A 22602-nucleotide genomic window follows, 5' to 3' on the forward strand; every position below is an offset into this window, starting at 1 on the left:
TTGAGTGCATTGAAGATTAAATATTTCATACATTTTCCAATATCTTACAAAATATGGAGGACTCTTAATCTATGTTTTAGTTTTATAAGAGTCCAATGGATTAATAAAAATAGCAAGAATTTAAATTTTATCTTTTTACTTCAATAATTTTTTATTGAATTGCATATTATAGTATGAAATATAACTCAAATATATTCAAGTTAATTTAAGACTTAAGTCATTAAGGTTGAAATAAAATAAAGCAAGTGATCATCACAAATTTTATTGATAGCCAAACCTTTAAAACTATTTCTAGTATTTACATCTCTTAAGTGTTTACTATGTTACAATTCTCACAACATTTTATAAGCAAGCCGAAACGTACATGAAGGAATCGTGAACATGACGTCTATAAATAAATCTATGATAATGCATCTACAAATAAGTTGAGTGAAACATACGCATAATTACAATTCCATGTTTATTTATCACTAAAAACCATAAATCAGCTTATTGTTTACAAAAATGAATTAAACAGACCGTTGAAATTATAAATGAAATATGGCCTTATACAGCTGAACGGTGTACGGCAAATAATTACACTTAATACCTAAATACCAGTCGCAATATTTCGCTTTCGAATACGTATGTGTTTGAAACAACTTCAAATTTTCAACAAGTTGGAAACGATCCAAATGGTCAGTACAAAGTGCGGTGCTATTGGCATTTTACTGTTTCCAATGTCCCAACGCGATGATTCGAAATATTGCAACGATGGTTACAATGCGATTAAGTTAATCACTATCACTGTTATAATTTAGTTAAATATCTAAACCAGTCTTCATTTTTAAAGTCTAGATTAAATCAAGCGCTAGACTGCTACGTGATGTCTATTGGGTGCTGGATGAATTTCGTATTTCTAATCACGTCTAAGAAAATGTATATTTTTAATAGTGACTTGGAGTTAGCACGTTCAAATTTATTAAAATCTACATTGGGGTCGTTGAACAAATTTTCGTAGAGGTTATTGAAAATAAGAAAGTAAGTTATGTATACGCGTACGATAAAATATTCAGCAAAATGAAAAATGTTATAATGTACAGATATTATATCCATTTCTATATAATATTTCATACTAAAAAGTATTTGCAGTTTAAATAATTTATCATCATAGCTTCAGACATCACGCACCAGAGCCTCATATGTACAAACACAACACAAACCTCATCATTACATTCAGTTCAAACAGCAAGCCATATAACGAATGTCACTGATAGATATAAACTCGACAGCAAATTGAGACTCGCGCTAGATCGCCAATAACTCTCATCCTTTGACGATAACATTAATGAATCTTCCTGCTTCTGGACCAGCTCTCCGGGACAAGGCATTGATTCTGGTGTCAGACTCACGACAGCCACTTGGTTATTAATAATTGGTTGTACAGTTGGTTCATATTTGTATTGGCTTATATAATCATAATCTTCATTGCCATCTTGCTGTAGAACTTCGCTGTTGGTTTCTATTTCGTACAATTGTTCACTTTTTGCCTCTTCGATAGTTTCTGCGTTGAGCGCGTTGACAGTTTCTATTTTATTGACCGAGTTTGGTAAGCAGGTTACTTCGTCGAGTGCTAATTTGAGTGGATCGCTTTTCGTCTCGTTCCGCAGGACTTGAATCCAGGATATGCGGCAGTCACAGGTTAGTTTGTTACCTGGGAAAGAAAAATAAAATTAGGTTATGGATGTGAGCTATACGAAGGATTAAGTCATATTATGTTTATACAATGAACTACTTATAAGTATAGGACAAAATCGATGAAAAATAATGTAAAAGTTTTTTTATGCAAACATTTTTCATTATAATATTCAATTATACCTTTAAGATCTCAGGAGAGGAGTGTCGGCATAAAATATGAAAGCTAATAAACGCTGTGATTTTGAATTTTATTTCTTAAGTACATTGAGTGAAATTTATTTTAATTAACACTAAAAATTACCTTTACGTTCAATAAATTACATTTAATTAAAATTGATTTCAACATTATCTCACGCCTGTTCGAAATTATTTTTTTCGAAAACGTGCTCATCATTCGTAATTTTATAAACACGACGCTGCATTACAGTAAATATTTAATATAAAATATTTTTTTCAAAAAATAAACTACTATATTTTTGAATATAATTTAATTTTGAGTAGTCACGTGTCTATTCATAATTGCATAAAACAAGTCATAAAATGATCACGTTTGTTGGCTTTCATTATACGAAATATTTCATTGTATCAAAATCAAGTTATTGTACTATTGTTGATTCGATAAAGGGAGTTCGTACACTCATTAATTGTCCTTAATACGAGGGGTGCACGAATAGGGGATTACCGTACTAAAGGGTGTGCTCTATTGTTTGAAGTAAACACAGTCATTTTATCTTCACATGTCTGAACCTATGTATTTATTTTGTCCATAATACATTTGTTCAACGTTGTATGTAATGCTTTTGCGATTAGATTATAATTTGGAGTTTATGTTATAGTTCTCGTTGTTTAGGAACAATAAACTTCTATTACAATGAATAATGAAATGCAAAATACACTCTCATGACTTCATTGGGGCGCTGATATGGATTTAAACATAATCATTTGATATATTGAGATTAGTCTTATATTAATTTAATATCACTTTATATGAACAATAATAAATAGAATTTAAACAAAATTATATTAAAGCAATTTTAATGCAAAGATTTTTATTTCCATCTTTCGAAATGTTATCCTAACAGTAATTTCGAAGACTAACTTTCTTGATGCAATGGTTATGGTTTCATAAACGCTAGACTACACGATGATAAATTGTGCACTGAGTTCTGAAACTTTCCAACAACAAGAACAAAACTCACCGCTCAAATACAAAACCGATGTCTTCATCTTTAAATTCTCAAGAATGGGCTTGACAGTTTCGGAAGTAAAATATTCCAACTCATTGTTCCTCAAATCCAATAACTCAAGACCGCGGACACCTTCCAAAAGACCCTCGTTGATTGATTTCAATTTATTACCAGTCATTGACAATTTCTGAAGCAGCGCGAGACCGTCGAACGCCCTCTCATCAAGATATTTCAATTCATTATTGTCCAAAAGTAGCTCGTTTAAATTCCACAATTCAGTAAACGTTAAATCGCCAATCATGTTTAACTTGTTCGATCTCAGATCCAATCTCGTCAAATTAGCCAAGCCCCTAAAAGTGTCTTTAGTCAGCACAGAAATCAAATTGCCCTCCAATATCAGATCGTTGAGCACCGTTAGATGTTCAAAACAACCGTCGTGCGCCAGATTAATGCTGTTCGATGACAAATCGAGATATTTCAGAGAGGGCAAATCGACAAAAATGTCTCTCTGTATCTCCGTCACTTTATTCTCTTTTATAGTCAAGTTTACGAGCGATGGGAGATTTGTGAACGATGAAAAGTCCAGTTCTGATATTTTGTCGTTCATCAACGTTATCTCTTTCACTGTTGACATGTTCGTAAATGTTTTTTTGTCGATTTTTTCGAGCGTCGCGTAATGAATGAACAATTTTTGTAGCCTCTTTAGTCTACGGATCACTTGTAATGGAATGAACTTGAGTGCTCCATCTGATCTGACGTTGAACGTAAGTCTTTCTAAATATGGTTGAGAACTGAAACTAGTCCATATGGGATCAGTTTCATCGATTCCTCCGTTGAATACCCAGCAGTCTGCCCTTGTGGCTGATTTATATTCAGTTTTCTCGCAGTAGCAATGCACTTTTGATTCTCTATTAGTAATTTCGCATATGTTGTCCTTTACTTGCGCTCCGTGGTACCGCCTCTCGGTCTTGTCTCTGCGTTTTTCATTTAGACGGCTTTCAGTGTAGGATATTTGCACAGAAGTCAACGCCAAAGCCAGAAGTAAATATTGGACGACGGTCTCCATGTCCCCCTTGCCTTTTCACAAACCTGAAACAAACAAAAAAATAAATTAAAGAGGACTCGTTTCAGATGATTCGTTCGTGTATTCGCATTGAAAGAACATGATTTTTTCTATTACTGGCCTAAATACTGATCTCTTTATTAAAAATCAATTTATAATCATGGTTTTGGAGATATTTAGTATACGCGAATTGGTTTATATCTTTGCATACTAATATTAAAAACCAAAATGAAAGATAGTTCGAAATAATCAGTCTTCAAACACTTAAGGCTTGCATAAAATTTCTATTAGGTACAGTAAAGCTATCTGACATGATCACTTAAAAGCAGCATAAAACTAACCCCGTTTTAAAATTATTTATATAAAGGTATCATATGCATTTCAGGCGATCCATCATCAGGTGACTTGCGTCCAGCACTTAAACTAATTCGAGGGGTTCGGGTAATGAACTTACCGGCAGATCACGTGACTATGACTCATAATACACCCCCTTAAATATTTTTTATCGTAATTACTTTGATAATGTCCCTAAGTGATTCGGAGTGGATAAGGTAATGCATTTCCGAGTGCAGACCCAGTGTTTAAGTACTTTTAGATACAATTTATGTTGATGACGGTAACATTTATACGAAATGTAGAGGGTGTTAAGTGGGAAATATTCGGGAGGAATGTGTTATAGATTTTTTAAATAACGAAACTACAGGAGAGTTGTCGCTCCCTTTTTTATTGCATGAACCGGAAATGCCCTTAAGGGTAAGCTCCACTTCCTGTAAATAGCTCCAACATACCATATTTCATTTCATTTGACTGGCTACTAAGAGTGACTGCGTTCCTCGCTTTGATTGATGGTAGGTTATATGGTAAAACTAAACTAAATATAAAACTAAGCTATACACATATTTTTCAAATTTATTAACTAACCTGGACCTATGCATAAATGCTTTCCATCAAATAAATTTATCATAAATGCGAAACAAATTTACATAAGCATAAAATATTAAAATATTAATTCCTTTATAAAGGCCATTACACAGTACTGACGTCTGATCAGAGTTAATTAAAAACGTTCATCATCTCTTTTTTGCGAATGCGACTGTTGATTGGTACGAGCAGGACAAAAAGAAACTGCGACCTTTTGTTTCCTAAATGGTTATTGGGGATTGAAAATTTCAGGGATGTCCTCAAGACGGCCTTTCGCCCGTTTTAATTAGAGATATTGTTGCTTTTATCGAGTGAAATTTCGACACTGTTGCCGGTTAGAAAAATGTATGCCAAATATTTTGTACATTATTTTAAGATTGTCAATATTTTGCCTATTATTTTGTGGTTTATTTTTAAAAACTTCTCTTTATACCATGAAAATATAGTGACACAAATAAATAAACAAAATAAAGACAATAATAAAATTAATACACTGATAAAATAATAAAACATACATCTACTGACATTCGGTAATTGAAACTTCATTAATTGACCATTTAATCTGTTATATGAAAGCAAACACCACAAAATAATCAAATATTAAATGCAACAACATGTTTTATATATTGTGATTCATATGTAAAGGCTTCAAGCAGCCTGCTCGGACTACAAATAGTGAGGTTATTGGTTGAATATCCACTTCAGGTAAACTAAGTTTCCATGTAATTTAATTTGGAAAGAACACACCCTTGATTAGAATTAGACCTGGTAGAAAAATAAAATGTCACTCTGCCATTTCATCAAAGAGTTATAAATCAAAATGTGCACTAGTTCCACTGTATGCAATATAACCAAAAGCTAACACCTGGAGCCTTAGTGTATGGTTATTTATTTATGCATACGTGATCTTTTAATGGAGTTGCTCCTATAGTTTATACAGCAATATTGCTTTTGAATTCTTTATAACATGAATAAAGATCAATTTTCACATTTCATACTCCCCAAGGGAACAGTTTAGAATAAGGAAACATCGAATTTGCGTCCCATTTGAGTGTAAATATGGAGTTTGTAGTAGAATTTGGATATAGCCGAGCGACTGCAGACAACCTTAATGGTCGTTCCGTTTGTGTATTTGAAGTACTCATTACACAGATGATTGAAAACGCCGGACTTCTAGTTCTAATTTGAAAGTAACGCTGGCTATTTTTATTTAAATAGAAAAATAATTCTCATGGACTCAGATTAAAAATGTAAATGCATTAAAAAGAGAATTAATTTATGGAATATTTATAAAAGAGTTTATAAGTAAACATCACGGAAATAAAAACATTTCGCAATTGGTAATTTTGATAATTATTTTACAACTAGTTATGATAGAAAAAGCTGCCAATTACGGTCACTAAATAAGTATTGGTAAAAACCACATAACGTCTTCAATTAGATCATCCGGGAGGATACTTATCCAAGTACTAGTACAATTAAAAGAATATACATTGTAAGCTTGACGTAATAAGTCATTTTTAAATGTAACGAAGACTACCTCACGTATTTGAGTGCCTCTGGTTAATAAATTCTATTTCATGTTTAATAAGTTGTCTGTCTGTAACAATTTTGGCGCTATGTAACACTATGACACTGTCAATTGTATATTGTATCACTTTTATAAGTACACTTTTGTTTTCTCTTTCTTCCGTGTTTAAGCATGCGACTTGGAGTAACTAAATATTTATTAAGAACTGTATAAATACGTCATACCAGGTACCAGCGTTTTGCTCCTTGGAGCAAAGCATATTACTGAGCTGGGCCTGATTGCGGCTGCAATATCTCACAAATGGATATACTTGTCTATTCTCTGTATATATTTTAAGTTATACTGTGTGTTAACCGTAGCCAAAATAAACTTTTTTGTCTATCTATCTATCAAAAGGATTATTATTGTTAATAACTTAAATCTACCGCTTATGACGTCAACGTCTCATAGTAATGAATTCCATAACGACCTTAATAAATATGAATGCTCCACGAAATTTCCATTTACAAAAGCAAGTGCCACTTGATATGATTTTTTAATTTCATTACTCGACCGCGAACCATCTCCGCGAGGGCGCTGTACATCTGTTTTTGTTTCTTTGTCCTCGTTTATTTTATCAGTCCAAACGAAATCGTGTGTTTTCCTTTAAATATTTATTTCCTTTGTATGTATTTGCAGGATATTGTTTCTGTCAAAGGGCGTGGAATAATAATCTTTCGCTTTCATGTAATCGGTTAGGTTGGGGTTCAAAGCGTTATTTTTGTTAGAGATTTTTTTTTATTGAATCAATACGATGGACTGCAATGGCAAATATTATTGTATTGTGGGGAATGAATTCTGTCGCGTAAATGGGTTATTACATTGGGATTGAAACGACCAATACACGACCTTGTTTCACTGAAACTATATCGTATAATGCGTAAACAAAACAAAAGGTTGAGTTGTTATTTGTACTGGATTATGTGCAGGATATTACGTTCTATGCATAATTTATTTAGTTCTACGGATATTGGATATGAGCTCAGTTTTAAACAGATATAAGTCTACCAGGTTAAGTGCTCGAAAGAATTGGTTACTTTACTAACCAGTAACCAAAAAATAGTATGCGATTGTACAGAATTTTATTAAGTGCCATTGTTACTTACTATATAATAATTATATTACACTATGGAATGTTTCGAATAAGTGGATTATTATTTAAATGTTTAGAGCTAAGTTCAATTCCAGATGACGCTCCAGATTATGAAATTATTATCAACGTATTTAATATTATCAAACTATTCAAATCACTTGATATTTTAAACCCGTGAAATGGGAATTAAATTTTACAAAATAACCCTAGCAAGGTACCCCTAGCCATATTAAGAAAAATAAAATCCCCAAAGTAAACAAAAGAGACACAAAACATACGTGTCTATATAAATACGAGACCATTTCATCCCAATCCATTTTGTTAAAACAGTACTAAATAAACAAATAAGAGAGCTTGTTTTTAATCCTATAAAGATTGGGTCAAATATTGAACGATACCAGAACCATACAACAAAGACACGAATGTTATCTATTTCATACGTAGTTGTTACATATTTATTTATATTTACAGTATAAGCAGTAGAGACCGAGTACATTGGAAATTGTTAGAGGAGGCCTTTATCAAGAGGCATACTGAACTTAGAGATGTAACTTAACATATAACATAAAATGAAAAGAGAAAACACACACACAACATCACGCATTTATCCTCGAAGGGGTATGCAGAGGAGCAACCAGGGCACCCACTTTTCGCCAAGTGTGTTCCGTCCCATGATGTGATAGGGAGCGAGCCTATCGTCATATCAGACACAAATTCCATACTCCGGGCTGATACTGAGCAGAAAAACCCAAATATCACTTTGCCCGACCCGGAATTCGAACCCAGGACCTCAGAGCGCTGTCGCACCGCGCAATCAGTACAACTACGCCACCGAGGCAGTCAAAGAGAAAACAGTTCAGGATTTAAGGCTTATTATTATTATGCAATATGAGCAAATATTATAAAAGTAAAGATTCAAGTTTGGAAGGAGGGCGAAATCTTCGAAACTTCTGTTCCGATTCTAATAATTCTTTTACTAAAAGTAAGGTATTTATTTAATCCTTGAAAGTTATGGCAAAACATCTAAAAAACATTTAGGTTTGACGCAACCGAAGCCGCGAGAGAAGCTAGTGATCATATATTTAAGTTAATTGAATGGTGGGTGTAAGAAACCAATATTTGCTGATAAATAATATTGCTCCCTACAAACATTTATTTTACTTATATTTACTCCGAAAAATTACCTGTCTACAATTTTCCTTATTTGATGTAATAGAAGCAAAAGTTTTTATTAGTTCTTACATATTTAACTAGGCATTTAATTTCAAGGTATTATGTAACTTCTAAACAAAATAATGAAGGCAATAAAGGTAATGTAACAAATATTTTAATCGATCATGAACCTACTCTATGTTTCTTTTAAAATTCGTCATAGTGGCCCACGTAAGTGTGTCGCGTTCCGGGATCAGCCTGTGTATATCTGGTTCCAACAGGCCGGCATAATTGTGTCGACTGACGAGGGGTAATCATCTCTCGTCAGTCGATATTCTATTGGACCCACTCCACTTACCACCAGGTGCTGTAAGGTGACATTACTGTGTCCCGATAGAAAAAAAAAACACTAAATTTGTTTGAGGTAATCAGACATTTTTTATTTAATAATATTTCATATTTGTTTGCGTCACTAAATGAGTAGAAAGCATTATCATAATGCTTTAGAACCGCGAAAACAGGAAAACTTTTGGAACGTTTTAAAACAATGTGGAATGTGTGTTTAATAAATTCGTATTTTCGCAAAATTTTGAATTAAGCGTAAGTCCGCACTACGGTTTTCAACCGCGGGCGGTTTTTCTCTTTGCCGTAAAATAACTCAACACGTACACACATTACGGTTAAAAATCGCCCTCGTTTTCATTAGTTGTTACACTGCAAACAAGATAGACTTTACGACACTATTTTGTGTTGTTGCTGTATTATAAAGAAGCAGAAAGAAGTCTAAGTCTTCCGTACGCGCTCATATACATTTTACACAGATGTGTTATTTGAGAGAGTTGAAGTATGTAAAACAAATATAAATACAAAAAATATATTTATCATTTACGCCTAATATCTTAATCGTAATTCAAAGCAATAAAAATATCTGTATTCGTCCTATTTGGTATCATTTTATTCTTCAGATTACGCTCTCTAATAGCACATATACTGCATTATTATAATATAACTAGCTGACCCGACAGACGTTGTCCCGCCTTAACTATGAATTTGCAGCGCGCATTCTGTCAATCGCTGACAGTTATTTCAAACAATTGACAGTTATATAAAATTAATATTTTCGTTAAGTTTTCTTACATTTTCTAATTATCCGCGCAATTTTTTTTAATTTTTTCTTTCATAAGATCCTTCTCCTGACAATAAGTAACACAACAAAAAAAAAGTGAAATCGGTCCGGCCGTTCACGCGTGATGGCATGACCAAGGGAAATAGACATTGATATTTATATATATAGATGTACCTAAAAATTACATAATTTATTAACAAAACCACTTCTCACTAACAGCTCATTTTACCAATAGGACACAGAGCATTGGTATTTGCGTAAATATTTGCGAATGCGAATATCGAGAGCCGGGTAAAGAGTAATTACGTAATACCCGCGGTAATGGATGGTTGCGGGACGCGAAACTTAAATTAATTGAGAGTAAACGGACAGATTGACCCTAAATGTATTTACAATTACATTTGTTTGTATACGAATATAAATTCATGCAATCATTAAAATCGCGGTCTGTTTTTATAAAGGTAAGGTTAGAGGGTTCTATTCCGTCTACGGGGGTATATCCGTCTTTTTGCAATTACGGGCGTTCTATTCGAAGGACAGATTTGGTAGCCGTATAGGTAAATAAAGGATTTTTTTAACTCTTACCTATACGGCTATCGAAGCTGTCCTTCGAATAGAACGCCCGTAATTGCAAAAAGACGGATTCGCCTCTATAGACGGTATTGGGCTCCCTGACCTTAATGTAAATCTCTATAAATAATCATTATTATAAGCTATAGTATATACAAATACTTTTCCTAGGGAGCAGTGTTGGATAATTCCAATTTAATTTTTTTTGGAAAGTCAGTACATACAACGACTGATATAAAATTTTTGTTCAATACAGAAATCGATTTGCAATTTTTCATTTAATAACAAACTCTTCACCTGGTATAATATTCACGATTGTATCTCAAAAGGGTAGACAGAGACTGTATTTAACTACATAACATTTCAATTCAATTTATTTCACTCCACGATTGTTAAATATAGGTTTGACAAATTAAGGTAGTATAAGCGGCGATAGCCAAGTTGGGTGTGGAACGGACTGCCAAGACAAATGTCCGCAGGTTCAAATCCCAAGGGCACACACCTCTGATTTTCTAAAAAATCATGTGTGTATTCTTTGTGAATTTATCGTTCGCTTTAACGGTGAAGGCAAACATCGTGAGGAAACCTGCACATCTGAGAAGTTCTCTATAGGAATTTCGAAGGTGTGTGAAGTCTACCAATCCGCACTAGGCCAGCGTGGTGGACTAAGGCCTAATCCCTCTCAGTAGTAGAGGAGGCCCGTGCTCAGCAGTGGGCAAGTATATAATACAGGGCTGATATTATTATTATTTATTATTAAATTAAGGAAGTACATAAGCGTGGACCCTGCATGGCATGGCAATAAATAAGAGATGGAGAAACGTTCCCTTCAATAACAATTTTTATTCAAAGAAGTTTTTAATATGTATCTTTTTAAACGATTAATCTAAAAAATAAAAAAATCGATGTTATATAGTAAGTAAATAGTATAACAAATGTATTATTATGTCATGTATTTCCGCTTCATCTACTTCCAATCTCTTAATGCATCGCTTTAGGGTTCGAATGTGTCCTTTATTCCGAATGTCACAGATTCGTCTGCTGTTCGGTTTGGTCGAGCCTATCCACCTACATATATACCTCGGTCGGCTACGGTTTGTCGTGTTTCATCATTTGCGTTTCGAACTTTTGGGATAAATCGGGACCATTCGGATAATTAGGCCGCAGCGGTTTCATTTTGACAACGCGCTAATGTTTATTTCGAACTGGAAGTTCTTACACTCTGTATCTTAACAATTAATTAACTATTTAAAATAAATTGTAATTAATTACATTCACATGTTATAACATAAGATGTTGTTATGTTTTGTCACTTATAGTGTTATATTATGTTTTGCCTGTTTTAACTTCCTTCTAAAAATTATATTGCATCAAATTAATGTAACTTTCTTAAATTGTTATATGACTTAATATTAATAACAAATATTCATTTTTGCCGCTGTACCAATATTAAAATTTGCATGCTGTGGTCTACTATAATTGAAGACGCACATCACGCTGTTAATTGTAAAAATGCTACAATGTTGTTTATATTATCATGTAAATCATTATATCGTGTATCTTTTGTTGGAGGTACTTAAATAAAAAAAAACACTCTGTATCTTAGAGATTGAGGAGGTATTAATAGATGCAACTAAACTTTTCGCTGAAATGCGATAGGATCTGAGACGCTGTCAAATTAAACTTAGCATCTTAATTACGGTCTTATTTAATAAACAGATATAAACAAATCTCAAATGATTACGTCATAATATAAGACGGATTTGACAACTAATTTTTGTTTATTCAACAGCGGTGACACAGCTGAGAACTAGCTCTTAAGGTTATAGCTTAAGGTCCATTTTTCATACATTTTGTTTCACCTTTAATCTGGGTAAATTTAATACGACGAAATTTTAAAGGCCGAAATATCCATGCATATTAATTATTTTTACGTTTTTCTTTCAACTGCGAGAACTAATCACTAACTAGACGTGAATTTAAATTCTTTACTTGTCAATACTTGTTTAGTTACCCAGATTAAAGGTGAAACAAAATGTATCAAAAATGGACCTTAAGCTATAACCTTAAGTTACATCTTAATTTTAGTTTCTTAAATAGCTCAATTAAATGCTTAATTGAGATCGTTCTCAATTGTGACTTACAGTTATTTGTACGGTTCTATAACTAGTATGTGATGAGTGGATATATTTTACCTCAAATATATTTTATTAAACCTTTTCTACATACTTTCGAACAGACCAACATCGCGAACCTCGTTTTTTATAACAACATTATAGTTATTTTCGAGTCAGGGCGGGTCAGCGAAGTATGTTCATGTAAATCATTATAATTAAGTTCGTCTTAACCCTCGTGTTGTTTCGCTCCCTTGCGCCGAAGGGCAGCCGGTGCACAGCTACCCTTGTTCAGAACCAAAAATATTCAAGTCTACTAATGTCAATGTAAATATTTTTAATCATTTTCTATATAAGAGCTCTCTCAGGATAGGATGAAAAATATTTTAAATTATAGACGACAAAATCTTAGGTATTATAAAATAAAGTCCTGTGCCTGTCTGAACGAGGAAATTTTAAAATCACTGGATGGATTTTGATGAAATTTGGTATAGTGATCTTATGAAACCCTGGGAAAGGCATATGCTACTTTTATCCCGGGAAAATACTTATATAGCAGGGCTTTTATCTCGGAAAACCTCATGCCAGCGAAACTGTCAAATACTAGTTTATTTTTAATTCCCATTTTTTTATATAAATTAATGGCGATATGATAAGCGATACATTGCTCATAAACAATAGTAATATCACTCAAATGATATCAATGCCACGCATTGATTAGTTAATAGCTAAGCACTTATAATAAAGCTTTGATAATAATAAGGGCTCCATGATATTTTTTACGTACGAAGCCTTAGAAAATTAAATAAAACCACACTATTTCCGCTGTACATATATCTTACTATCAAGAATCCACTATTTTAGATATTGGATTATTTAACGCTGCAATATATTAGATGTTCAATTCACCGTTTCAATAATTTTCAATATTCCATTGTATTGCGTGTAAAGCTGCGGTCAGTGTGTCGGCGGAATGTGATGGAAATAAAAGCATTAATCATGTATGTTTCAATTAATTGACCTATTAAGTTGAGCATAAAAATATTACCATTATGTCATGCGATATGATTATAAATTCAAACATTTTGATGATAAATGTAGTTTGTTTAACCGATTATGTGCATAAATAAAGTCATTTCATTTCATTAACTAATTTGATATTGTATAACGAATAATATACTCTAATATTAAATGATGATAGTCTATTATTAATTGGCGAAGTGTGTAAGTTTGTGTGTTTTTTGTATCTTTGATGTTACCTACTCATCAAGAAAAAATTCTTACACCATTAGAGATATCCCCTGAGAAACTTTATTGTAGGATTATATCTATTCTTTAATCAATATCTTTTATATATGTAGCAACACAGATAAAAACCATGAGGATTAAAAAAGTCCACTCAAATTGAGAACCTCCTCCTTTTTTTGAAGTCGGTTAAAAAGATATTTACTATTAATATCAATAATTTCTCCCGACGTTTCGAATACTTTGTAGCCTTCGTGAAACGTCTGATATTCAAGTAAACTTAAGAAATCATTATAAAAAAATATAATATATTATAATATAATACAATATAATATTTTCAAACATTACAGCGAAACTTCTATTTTATAATATCGGAATTTAAGGCCATTTGATACGAAATAAATTAGGATAGAAAGTACTTAAAATGTCAAGCGCTAACAAAATTCTGTAGTTAACTATTTGTTGCGGTTGCATCGTTAGGCAGGTCGCTAACTGCAAAGTTAATGCGACTCTTGTGACGAGGTTGAACGGGTATTACCTCTAACTTTACTTGAGATGTGATCATGAGCTTAGATTATATTTCATATACAAATGTAGAATTAGGTAGTCAGGGGGACCTATTTGTGTTATATCCTGAGACATGATAAGTACGATCTACTGAGAACCATAGATGATGTGGAAAATATCCGAAAAATAAGTGTAGAAAGGAGAAGGTAGTCGTGACTATGAAATATATGGAAGTGGACTGGAATAAAAACGGTCGAAGAACTGTTCCATCTATCCATGAACAAGGAAAGGTTCAAGGATCTGACTGCCAACCATCAGTAATGAAGAGGCACCTGAAGAAAAAGAAGGAGGCCCTGTTCAGTCTATATATGGAAGTGGACTGGAATAATAATAGCCATGAATAAGGTTCAAGAAACTAACTAAGAAGAGGCACCTGATGAAGAAGAAAGGGGCCCTATTCCGTCTACGAGAGCGAACCCGTTTTTGTGTTATTATGGGCGATCTAATCTAGGGACAGTTTTGATAGGCGTATAAATAAAATAGTAAAAAATTCGCTTCTTATTTATACGACTCTCAATGCTGTCCTTCGATTAGAACTCCCGTAATTGCATAAAGACAGATTCGCCCCCGTAGATGGAATAGGGCCCCTGACCTTATGTCATCTCTTGATTGTTATGTTTAATTTTGCAAGAATATTATATGAGATTTCTATAGCCTCACTTCGATTTTACGTGAGTATTTATTGTTGTGTATTTAATACAACCGGGAACTTATCTGGCTGGTTTGTTCGATCTTATTTCCACGTATGTCAGTCCTACATTTTTTTTAACAAGAATATCGTCGCTGTAGGTGGAGAACTAAATAAATCAAAATTTCTAGTTTCGAGATAAACGCGATTAACTGTTTTGTTTTCATTATTTTTAAGCATTACTAAAAAACTATAAATAATTTTTATTTCGGTATTTTTATATATCTTGGGTCTTATTATCTATTATATTATGCATTAACAAAAAAAACTCTGACCCGAAGAAAAAAAATATAAAAAATAACAACTTCTTATTTAATTCTTCCACGACAATGTTTTGTAAGTTTGCTGAAATAAACTAAATAACTCGTATAGTTATTTAGTTTTGCCACACTAGAAACCATGTGGTAAAGTAATTATAAGGTTTAATAATTACAATAATACCATTAGGATTTTCAATGTCTAAATTAAACAAATCAAGTTGTTTAGTTCTTCTACACACTTGATTAATTTTGTTAAACAATAGACTCGAATTAAACAACTTATTTTATTTAATTTCTTTACTATTGAACAGATTATAAGTCGCAGTTTATTGATTTTATTATTTAATTATTTACTTTTTCTACAACAAAATATATATTATTTGAATATATTTATTTCTCCACTTTTAACATAAAAAAGCTATAATTTCGAAACGAGATAAGATAATGAAATGCTTGTTAGGCTAAAATATGCGCCATGTTTTGGGCAACACAAAAGTGATGTAAGTCCAAAATGGCCAAAATCCGAGTTATTTAGTTCTCCACCTACTACGACGATATATTAGTAATTGTACCAGTATAGATATTTTAATTGTTAAAATTAAAATATGAAAATTAAGTACAAAACTTCTTATACTGAGTTTTTAGGTTTTCGTAAAATTTACGCGGAAAACGACTTTAATAGCACATACTACACACATTTGAGTAAAACTCCTTTTCCGGAATCTACACAGTAGTCCCTAATTCCTAATCATCCACCTAATTAACGAAAACATAATTCCCATCAAAGTTACCACTGCCGCCTGGCGGGAGTTTCCTGAACTACAATTGAGTTATTTCAACTGTGTGCTCACTTGTTTGTATGATTTGGCTGCGGCGAACAAACCACCTAACAGTGTTACGTTGTTGCTAGTTCCAAACTCAATTTGGTCATAAAAACGTGCGGATAATGTTACTACAAACATATAATTATCTAGTTAGTCGAACTAATTGTGAAAGTTTGCGAAGATGTTTGTATCTTTGTTATACGATAACCCTTCATTTATTGGGAATTGGATAAAATCGAATAATATGATGAAACTGGAGTCATGAATTTGTGCTCGATATGGCGATATATGACATCATAAGATAAGCGAAAAGTGGGTTCCCTGTTCATACCTCTGCTTACCCTATATACTATTTTAGTGGCTTGATTATGTCTCTAACATTGAAAATTTGATCAATCATTATTATTATTTTTCTTTTAACTAACCTACTAATAACATCATATCTTTACTTACTTGATAATAATACTCCTAAACCCAGCAACTGCATCTTTGAATTATAAAATATTAAATAATATTACATTGTGGTGGTCATCTCAAAATAATTGTTAAATCAAAAACTGAACAATATCAACACTGGCTATGACATGACAATAGCCTACCCGCTGCCGCTACCCGCGCCCGCTACCCGCGCCCGCTGCCCGCGCCCGCTACCCGCCCCAGCTATCCGCTCCAATCATGACCGCAGCCGTACGTCTGTCTATCTAAAGCGTTTATTTTAGACGAAATCAATATCGTTGATGACCACTCCCGTTGGCGCTGCTTACCGACCGTTTGGGCTTTACAAAATATTGTATGCCTCATGCCATAATACTTTGATAAAATTGCTATGGACTGGAAACTAAACTATGCTCAAATTCGGTGTATAACAATGAAATTGATCTTGTAAGTATACAGGTAAATAATCTGTTGTAAACCTTGATTATTATTGTTATTACAGAAATATAGTAATCGAAAATAATATTATGGAAGTGGTTTTTAATCAACTTCAAAAAGTAGGAAGTTCTCAATTCAACATTTATTAACCTACTTGGCTTTTTTTTGAAGGAATAAGTAGTCGTTTTAGATTGGTACTATTTTTGCTTCAAAATCAGTTCAGTAGTTTAGTTTTGAACTAAAATAACTGGAATAAGTATATTGTCTAAGTAATCTTAATTGGCGAATTTTACTTTGCAGCAAATTTCTCAGTTGCGTTTTTACGTTGGGTTTGGTAAAAACCAAAAAAATAATTTTACATAACCTATATAAAAATTACCATTTTGGAATCAGGGCCTAATTTATTAGTTCATTCTCAGAATCGGATTAAAGATTGAGATTGGGATCGTTCATTGAAAACGGCTCTAAGTCATTAAAAAAATAATCATTCGTTCTTACGTCAGTACAATGGATACGTCGACATAATTGTCAACTTCAACAAGCCAAAAGGATTATATCACAACACAGATTTAATATCTATTTCTATATTAGTAACGGTTATTTTAGAATCTTAAGTGACAGACACGGGCGGATAATAGAGGCAAAATATTGCAGCCTCAGATAAGGCCATGTTCACATAGATATAGACATTGACGCGTTCACCGCGCGTTACTTAATCGCGTAAAACGCGTGTTATGCAACTATTGCATTTTTTTTATACGTCCACGCCAAAGAAACCCCACTACACTTGATGGTAAGTAGAGTGGTGTCCAATTGATTGTCGGCTGACGATAAATGATAACCCCTCGGCAGTCGATACAATTATGCCGGTCTATTGGAACTGGATATACACAGGCCGATCCTGGAACGCGACACATTTCCATGGGCCCCTATGGCGGGTTGTAACAGCTTGTGTACGGTGATCGCTATCCGGGATATAAAATATATCTAACCACCAACGATTCTGTAGCATGTATGGAATATTTAAAGTAAGCGAGTTACGAAAACTCGAGCATTGTAAAAGCAACCTAGTCAAAAAAAATTTTTTTGACTAGGTCGATGCAAGCATTAAGTTATACAGGTATTAAATAAATAAATACCTTGTTAGACAGGTTTATGGTTTATTTCACTTTATAGCTAGGTATGTGAACACGTATGTAAAACGCCAAACAGTACTAACTACAGCATAATGGTGCCACAAACGTATATGGTGCGTTAAACGCCCGCTGTTTGCTGGCCTAAGTCGCTTGTGAATGCAGTTTAGTACTCCATGGCATTTAAACCACATTAAATATTTAGGGTATTGTGTTCTGGGTACAATTATCATATACATATTATACTGATGTTGGTTTATATAGTGCAGTTATGTTCGGCAATTATGGAAGAATTTGTTGTATTGTATAGGTAATTTCGTCCACGAAGACGCGCCCTACCACTGAGAGAGGTTGTTGCGGGGTGTAGCGGGGTAAAGGGACTAATTCAAGGCTCAGTCTCGACGCTATCGTAGTGTGCGTGTGCACTCATGCTCCTTGCATACTGTAAGCGATTAGGGAAAAGAGTGGGGTGCGTCTTTGTGAATGAAATGATCTATAAAATACTGCATAGCCACTGGCGAGGACATAATGCTTTTGGTATATAGGCTTGGTGACACGCGTGTTGGAATTGGTCGATATATTCACTAAACATACATATATAATATAAATGATTTTAGGGTCTTCTATTGATGATGTTCAAGGCACAACTTATCAGTAGTCGCATTTCTTTTTACCTGACTTGCTTCTATTAGCCAGGGTTGGCTTATACAAACACACCGGACTTTTGAAAAAGTGCTTTAGGCGCAACCATTGTAAATTAAGTGACCATGTTGAGGGCAACCCACTAACTGGTTACGAACCTCGGCTAAGGGCAGTCACAGAGAGAGTATGAGACATTATTGATTAGAGAGTACTCACATGCTTCGAACCTCGGCTAAGGGCGGTCACAGAGAGAGTATGAGACATTATTGATTAGACAGTACTCACATGCTTCGAACCTCGGCTAAGGGCGGTCACAGAGAGAGTATGAGACATTATTGATTAGAGAGTACTCACATGCTTCGAACCTCGGCTAAGGGCGGTCACAGAGAGAGTATGAGACATTATTGATTAGAGAGTACTCACATGCTTCGAACCTCGGCTAAGGGCGGTCACAGAGAGAGTATGAGACATTATTGATTAGAGAGTACTCACATGCTTCGAACCTCGGCTAAGGGCGGTCACAGAGAGAGTATGAGACATTATTGATTAGAGAGTACTCACATGCTTCGAACCTCGAGACATCAATGAATAGGGAATACACGCATGCTTCGCCGTAATCCGGTCAAAAGACATATTTCTAGCGCCTGTCGAAAACATAGTACTTGTTGGTTGATATTATATTTAGACTACAATATCCTTAATCAATTGAATTCATTCCGTTCTAACTTAAAAAAACCGAAATGCATTTTAAGTTCAAAACATCAGAGCGTGGTATGGGTAGCCAATAGTCGATGAAAGTTTGATGAGCCGAAATAGCAGGTCAAAATAAAATCCTAGTGTTATATGGAGAGACGTGTTTGATGTTATATTCAAATTATTCTTATTTTGTGCTGACCTGGTTTTAATTTAAATTTAAAATTCATTTTTCATAAAAATATCCGTGCTGGTGTAAATTAAATTATTTTGTTTAAAATAAATACAATAAATGTTAAAAATCCGGCTTAATTAAAATCCATTAAAATTTTATCCATTTGGACAGTAGCCTATATTGAATAACAAAGAAGAAAATACAATTACCGCGTAATTTAAATAAAGATTATTAATAAAAATATTTATACGTATAGGTAATTATTGCAGGTGCGTAATAATATAAAAAAATCTTGTAATTAGCGGTTTGACAGCTCGAAATAATTTCTTGTAGATAACTTTAGAATGTCGAGATAAGTAAAGATTAATTGGATTTCAAGTCTAGTATAATAGGTATTCCATCATTCTTAATTTTTTTATGAGGCAGTCGCTAAACACATATTATACTAGCTGACCTGACAGACGCTGTCCCGTGAATTTGCAGCGCGCATTCAGTCAATCATTGACAGTTATGTCAAACAATTAACAGCTATATTAAATTAATATTTTCGTAAAGTTTTCTTCAATTTTCCAATTTTCCGCGCAACTTTTTTATTTTTTTGCTTTCATAAGAACCTTCTCCTGACAGTAACAAACACAACAAAAAAATATAGTGGAATCGGTCTAGCCGTTCACCCGTGATGGCGTGACCAAGGAAAATTCATTTTTATATATATATAGATTATCGAAGCTATGCCTAGCGGCTTCGCCCCTGCTATATATTTTTTCCAGGATAAATAGTACCCTATATCCTTACCAGGTTCTCAAACAATTTCTATATCAAATTTTGTATCCGTTTGATAGTTTTGAGTTTATCGTGTTCAGACGGGCAGACGCTGCGGAGGCTTTGATTTATAATATGCCATTTTTTCTCATAAAGTACATGTTACACCTCCAATGATAGTCCACTACAATATTCGCTCAAAAGGATACATATTATACCTTCAATGAACTACACTTTGTCTTTTTAACATACGTTAGCTACAACCTCTATAAATTCTTTTTTAACTCGAACAAGTACATAATATCTACCTTCACTGAAATACCGGCATCCAACAATAGAACGTGAGTGAAGTGGCGAATTTTCAGCCGCAATTATAACGTCAAAGTTTTTAATTAATGTTTATTTTTATCAAACTGTAGTGCGTCTGCCGAACCTGCTTTTATTTATGCCAAACATTACATCAAAAAACCCCTGACGTGTCTATCAAACCTCGTTCTATACTAGGAAAACAGCAAAATGGTTGATGGTGTAAGCAGAACGAATCGTAAATCTCGCAACTCAGCTGGAGTCTAACAATTTTCCAAGAACAAAATTCAACTGTATATTTTACCTGAATGTTAATCCAGAATACATTTTAACTACGTGACAATTTATAGAAACGTATTTTACATATCTAAAACCATTCAAATATATTTATACTTTTGAATTTATAATAAATCATTGTTATGCAAAAACCATTTACTCATATTTTACAGTTCAACATAAGCCATAACGAAACTATATGACAATTTTTAGCAAAATATTTCAAACTTCTAAGATCCCAATATCTTCAGACTTTCGCATTTAGGCATAACTAACTAACTAACTATAAAGGGCACTAAAGTTTAAGGCTTTACAAGGCCAAATAATAATATTATACAGGCCTTGTATATTAAATATCGATATAAAACCATTGACTCGTATTTCACAGTCGAACATAGACCATGACAACACTAAAAAGATCTCATTTCTTAAAATATATATTACTAATAGCTTATACATTACTAGTTATTTCCCAGAAATATACCATTTTAATCTAGCCCACTGGTGCTAAAAATACAACTGCCTAACATAGCCTTAAAAAAACAAATGTCAGCTTTACACGATAAAACGGAAACTTGAAAAAGGAATTCAATTAAGAGGATATCCGGTTACAAAGGTTTCGCCATATAAAATAATCCTTACGATCTTCGCTCTGTAGATGGAAATATACTTCGCGTTAATCCCCAAGAAGCGCTAGCTTTCTGCTCCTTTAGACGTAAGACTCAAGATTGATAATGCCTTGATAATGGATTTTTCTGGATATTGAATGAATTAATTTATTCAAGAAATGGACGGATGAGAGCGATTTTACACGCATTTTTTAGATATTTTATCCTGATTTCTTAATTTATCTATCGATAGTTTAAGTTTTGACCGCTGACCTATTAAGAACTAAGAAGCACTATTAATCATTGTCGACTGTCGACCACCTCTGAGGTGTAGGCGTGAATATATAACAATGTATTCTAAGTAATTATTTTCAATAATTTAAACAGAATATAACCAGCAAAATTGCCTGAAAGTGAATTAAATTCTTCTCAAACACCAAGCTTCATATCACTCCTTGAAAAATCATAATTGCTCATAATGAGATAAAATGACTCTATTTTAAAATTAATTCAACTTCAGTTGCATCACGAAGGAATTACGAGCAATTACAAAGTGAAAAGTGTCATAATTCTGCATCGTTTCGCCGATTATTTCCATCGTCAAATTACTCGTTCTATCTGCGTTCTTTATTCTATGATATTAAATACGTACTATTTTTTCAATAGGGTATTTTGTTGACGACTATGAAAGATATTATTCAATTTTGAAGAATGAATTTAATTTTCGAGACGTCTTGATAAATGTCGCAGGAACACTTGAATGCAGGCCGCTTTCGACAGGTCCGTCTGGAAATCTTAGGGGGAAGCCTATGTTCAGCAGTGGACTTTATGTGGCTGATGATGGTGATGATCTTGCCACTTTAAGTCTTAAATAAACCTTATTCGCACGTTTTGTCTATCCATTTGCTTATAGGTTAGCAAACAAATCTCAATCTTCGAAAATTTGACCGGTATGTGAGGGTTAAACGAGAAAATTTGAAGACAGCCCTCGTTCATAATAAGAAATTTAAAGAAAAAACATTTTTTTTACATGTTATATCCATATATACAAGGTCTGTTACAAAAGCATAATAATAA

The 22602-nt window shown here is 33.4% G+C and overlaps 1 protein-coding gene across 1 annotated transcript in view; it reads right to left on the reverse strand.

The window, feature by feature from the left end:
• Positions 1 to 246: 246 nt before the first annotated feature.
• Positions 247 to 22602, reverse strand: part of LOC115449187 (connectin-like) — a 43107-nt gene continuing 20751 nt past the window's right edge. Inside the window, exons 2-3 of the mRNA XM_030176920.2 lie at positions 2877 to 3953; positions 247 to 1693 (exon numbers count right to left, since the gene is read on the reverse strand). Of these exons, the coding sequence (XP_030032780.2) occupies positions 1221 to 1693; positions 2877 to 3930 (1527 nt within the window). The 5' untranslated portion in view covers positions 3931 to 3953 and the 3' untranslated portion in view covers positions 247 to 1220. The remainder of the gene's footprint in view (positions 1694 to 2876; positions 3954 to 22602) is intronic.

Source organism: Manduca sexta, chromosome 11 (assembly GCF_014839805.1).
Source record: "Manduca sexta isolate Smith_Timp_Sample1 chromosome 11, JHU_Msex_v1.0, whole genome shotgun sequence".
NCBI lineage: Eukaryota > Metazoa > Arthropoda > Insecta > Lepidoptera > Sphingidae > Manduca > Manduca sexta.